This window comes from Pteropus vampyrus, unplaced genomic scaffold, assembly GCF_000151845.1.
Source record: "Pteropus vampyrus isolate Shadow unplaced genomic scaffold, Pvam_2.0 Scaffold42, whole genome shotgun sequence".
NCBI lineage: Eukaryota > Metazoa > Chordata > Mammalia > Chiroptera > Pteropodidae > Pteropus > Pteropus vampyrus.
This window is the reverse complement of record NW_011888823.1, coordinates 2,849,240-2,853,567: the sequence shown is the minus strand read 5'-3', so window position 1 is coordinate 2,853,567 and position 4,328 is coordinate 2,849,240. Positions and strand designations below refer to the sequence as shown.

The 4,328-nt window shown below is 56.8% G+C and overlaps 1 protein-coding gene across 3 annotated transcripts in view; it reads left to right on the top strand.

Moving 5' to 3' along the window:
- TMEM198 (transmembrane protein 198) overlaps positions 1-3,682 on the top strand; it is a 9,044-nt gene extending 5,362 nt beyond the window's left edge. For all 3 annotated transcript variants that reach the window (XM_023529738.1, XM_023529739.1, XM_011358526.2), the window contains exons 4-6: positions 628-1,203; positions 2,237-2,439; positions 2,819-3,682. In XM_023529738.1, the coding sequence (XP_023385506.1) occupies positions 628-1,203; positions 2,237-2,439; positions 2,819-2,956 (917 nt within the window). In that variant the 3' untranslated portion in view covers positions 2,957-3,682. The remainder of the gene's footprint in view (positions 1-627; positions 1,204-2,236; positions 2,440-2,818) is intronic.
- The last annotated feature ends 646 nt before the right edge of the window (positions 3,683-4,328 follow it).

Genomic DNA, 4,328 nt, shown 5'->3' with positions numbered 1-4,328 from the left:
TGAATGATTTAATACTCTCAATGATTCCACGTCTGTCAATCCCCCTGACCTGCAAAGACCTCATGTCCTGGAACCAGTCCCTAACAACCCTGCTTCCCCCTTCTCTTTGTAACCTTTAATGGTGTCATGTCTCTGAAGCCCTTAACCACCATTCCCAAGACCCCATCTTTCTGAATCTATGAGGCTTTCATCTCTCAAATTCTTTCCGATTTCCAAATACCTCATCTCTTTGAACAATCCTTCCCCACAGACCCCAATGACTCTACCGCTGATCCCCTTATGGCCCAAGTGACCTATCTCTCTGATCCCTATGATCCCAAAGACCCCAGTGACCCTATCACTGATTCATTCTCGACTCTAGTGACCTACCTCTGACTCCTCTGACCCTCAAAGACCCAATACTCATCTCAATGACTGTCTATTTTCCAATAACTCCCAATGACCTATCTCTCTGATGTACCTTGGCCCCATCGCTGGTTCCCTCAGCACCCCAAAGACCCTTAAATCTCTGATTTTAGTGTCCTGCCTCTGGTTCCCCTGTAATTTCATGTCCCTGACCCCTCTGACCTTTTGCCTCTAGCTCAGTGACCTCACGTTGGCCCCTCACTAGCCCCTGTTCCCCTCCAGGTTACCGCTGCTTCAAGGCAGTGCTCTTCCTCACTGGGTTGCTGTTTGGCTCGGTGGTCATCTTCCTGCTGTGCTACCGAGAGAGGGTGTTGGAGACGCAGCTGAGTGCCGGGGCGAGTGCGGGCATCGCTCTGGGCATCGGTTTGCTCTGCGGGCTGGTGGCCATGCTGGTGCGCAGCGTGGGCCTCTTCCTGGTGGGGCTGCTGCTGGGACTGCTGCTCGCCGCTGCCGCCCTGCTGGGCTCTGCACCCTACTACCAGCCGGCCTCCGTGTGGGGCCCACTGGGGCTGCTGCTGGGGGGCGGCCTGCTCTGTGCCCTGCTCACGCTGCGCTGGCCCCGCCCACTCACCACCCTGGCCACCGCAGTGACTGGTGCCGCGCTCATTGCCACCGCCGCTGACTACTTTGCTGAGCTGCTGCTGCTGGGACGCTATGCGATGGAGCGGCTGCGAGCCGCCCCCGTGCCCCCCCTCTGCTGGCGGAGCTGGGCCCTGTTGGCACTTTGGCCCCTGCTCAGCCTGATGGGCGTTTTGGTGCAGTGGCGGGTGACAGCTGAGGGGGACTCCCACACGGAAGGTGAGATGGTACAAGCCAGGGTGGGCATGAGAGAATTGATGTGGGGAAGGGGCTGAGTGATTGGGGAGTGGGAGAAGAAGCTGTACACACCAGCAGTGGGTGGCTTCAATAGGGTTAGAGAGGTGACTCGCTCGGGGTGTGTGGGAAGATAGGGTCTCAGTGGCACCATTCATTCCACAACAATGTATGGAGCGGCAGCTCTGTGCGGAGCCCATTCCAGACACCGGGGATACAGCAGAGACAAACAGAAAAGGTCTCTACCCTTATAGGGTTACATTTGGGTCGGTGAAGACAGATAATAGACATGCAAAGATAATTTCAGTTATGTGGAGCGACATGAAAGAGAGATGTAGGGTAATATGAAAGAGTGACCTATAGAGCCTATTAGAGACAGGGTGCTCAAGGAAGGCCACGTGGAAGAGGTGACATTTAAGCAGAGTGCTGAGGGATCAGGGGCCAGCCAGGCAAAGAGCTAGGGAAGAGGGAGTAGCAAGGGCAGGGGCCTGAAAAGGAATGGGCTTGGCTTGTTGAGGAAGTGGGGCTGGAGTGTGGTGGCTGAGGGATGCCCTCCGAGCCATGATGAGAACTCTGGATTTTATTAGAAGGGCAATGAGATACTGTTAGACATTTAAAGCAGGGAGGATATGATCTAATTTAGCATTTGGAATGCTCGTTTTGGCCGCTGAGTGTAGAGAGCCCTGGGGAAGGCAAGTGTAGAAGGGGAACCAGTGAGGAGGCAGCTGTGGTTGTCCGGTAGAGAGATGACAGAGGCTGGTCTCGGCAAGTCACCTAGGGCTCAGGGTTGGGAGAAGGATAATAGCTGGGGGGAGGACACTTTGGAAGTCTAGGAATCTTCCATAAAGACCTTTGGAGGTAAAGAACAACGGAAATCCCATTTGGGAGGTGTGAGACCAGGAAAGAAAAGGGGGAGGTTATAGACAAGGGGAATCTGGAAGCCTGGAGCCCCTAGGTAGGAAAGGAGGAGATGAGGCACGTGGGCCTCTGAGACCCTTCTCTGCCCGTCCCGTCACAGTGGTCATCAGCCGGCAGCGACGGCGTGTGCAGTTGATGCGGATTCGGCAGCAGGAAGAGCGCAAGGAGAAGCGGCGCAAGAAGAGGCCCCCTCGGGCTCCCTCCAGAGGCCCCCGGGCTCCTCCGAGGCCTAGGCCCCCTGACCCTGCTTATCGGCGCAGGCCAGTGCCCATCAAACGCTTCAATGGAGATGTCCTCTCCCCGGTGAGCACCCTGAGCCCCTCCAGTCCAAATCGCGGAGAAGGGAATGTTGTAGAGTCTGTCCAGCTCAGGACTGGGCCTTCCCCAGGGTCTAATCATTGTCTAGAAGATCTATTGCTTGTCCACACTTTGTAACCTTTGCATCAGGAGCCTGTTGGACCCAGGTCTGGGATGGGGGAAAGGTGTCTGAGGATTAATTTTAATGAGGGATGGTACAGGGTAGGATTTCAGCGCTGTGGACTGTGGTGCGGTGAGGTCCTGGGCCTTCATCAATCTGGGATGGCTCAGGCTTGTGAGGGTGCAGGGAGAGAATGTTTGCCTGAGGTGGCTCTCAGGGCAGGGGTCTGCAGCCATACTCACACCTGTGTTTACTCTCCCACAGAGCTATATCCAGAGCTTCCGGGATCGGCAGACAGGGAGCTCACTGAGCTCCTTCATGGCCTCACCCACAGACACGGACTATGAATATGGGTCCCAGGGACCACTGACAGCCTGCTCAGGGCCCCCTGTGCGGGTATAGCAGTATAGCTGCTCCCGCCTGCCCGGGCTCTGCAGTCAACAGCTCTGTCAGCTTGGGGAGGCCTTCTGGGGCACCGCCCAGTCTGCCTGTGGGTGTTCTTCCCCCACCCTGGAGAAGACTGGCCTGGCTGCTAGAAGGGAGGACCTGTCTCAGGCTAAGCCTGGCCTGAGAGAAAGCCCCCTCCCAAGCTCCCAAGGGGCTCCTGAGGGATGTGGGGTGTGCTCAGGGTTGTGAGTGTGTCACCTGTGTGTGTGTGTGCGTGGAAGGGTGGGCTTAGAAGGGACAATGGGACATTTGCCTTAGATTTCTGATTGGTAGGGCTTCTGCAAGGTTGGCCCCACCTCCTCCCCCACAGCTGGGGTTCCATGGGCCGCTCTCCTGCATGTCTAAGTGGAGGAGGTCTGCCTTCTTCCCCCATCGCTCTGCCTCTCAACCAGACTCATCTAAGGCTTCTTGTCCTTGTCCATGGGGCAAACTGCAGCACCCCTCACCCTGGTCCCCTGTCCTCTGCAAAGCCACCAGCCTGAGGGCAGTGGCAGAGGGTGGGGTTAGGGGTGCTGTTCTGGGGTGGGTTGGGGTGGGGAGCTGGGGGCAGTGGACTTAAATGCATGGTGCATGTCTGGTGTCTGTCATGCCATCCTGGACACCTCATGCTTCTGTCTCCCCCCACCCCACCCTGTTTTACATCTTTTATAAATGTGCCAAACTAGTGGCTTCTTCCAGGAATGGTGGTCTTCAGTGGCTGGCACGTCCATGGGCCAAGTTAGAAGCACTGTTGCTCTTGGTCTCCTGTGTCACTCACTACACAGGGGCTCCAGGCAAGTTCTGCCTTCCTACGTCACACAGAGAGCCAGGGAAAGGGGCTGCATCGCTTTTATTGTCTCCCAACATCTCTGGTTCCCCTGTTCCCCCGCCCCTGCCCAGGATAAAGACACGAGCCTTCCAAGCTGTCCGAGGGCACCCGCCTGGCCTGGTTCGGTCCTCCTAGCTACCTGCAGAGGAATGACTTCGCGTGGGGCTGGGGAGGGAATGGGTACCACCTTCCTCCCCTGGCAGAGGCTGGGTACCCACACAGAAGCAGGGCCATCACCCTCTGCCCCACCCTTTCTGGGCTTTTGTTGGGGCTATCCGGGGGAGTGGGAAAGTGGGAGTCGGTTAGGAGTGGAGCAAGGCATCTGAAGGGAACTCAGAAATTCGAGTGGAAGGTGGGGCATCTCCTATATGGAAGAGGAAAGAAATGAGACGAGCTCTGGAGCCCTCTGCCCAGGCTAATGTTGAACTCACTGAGATGGGCAGAAGCCAGCTGGGCGGAGGGCAGAAAGGGAGTGAGGAGTAGTTGGGGAGCACAGACCAGGAGCCAGTAGTTGAGAAG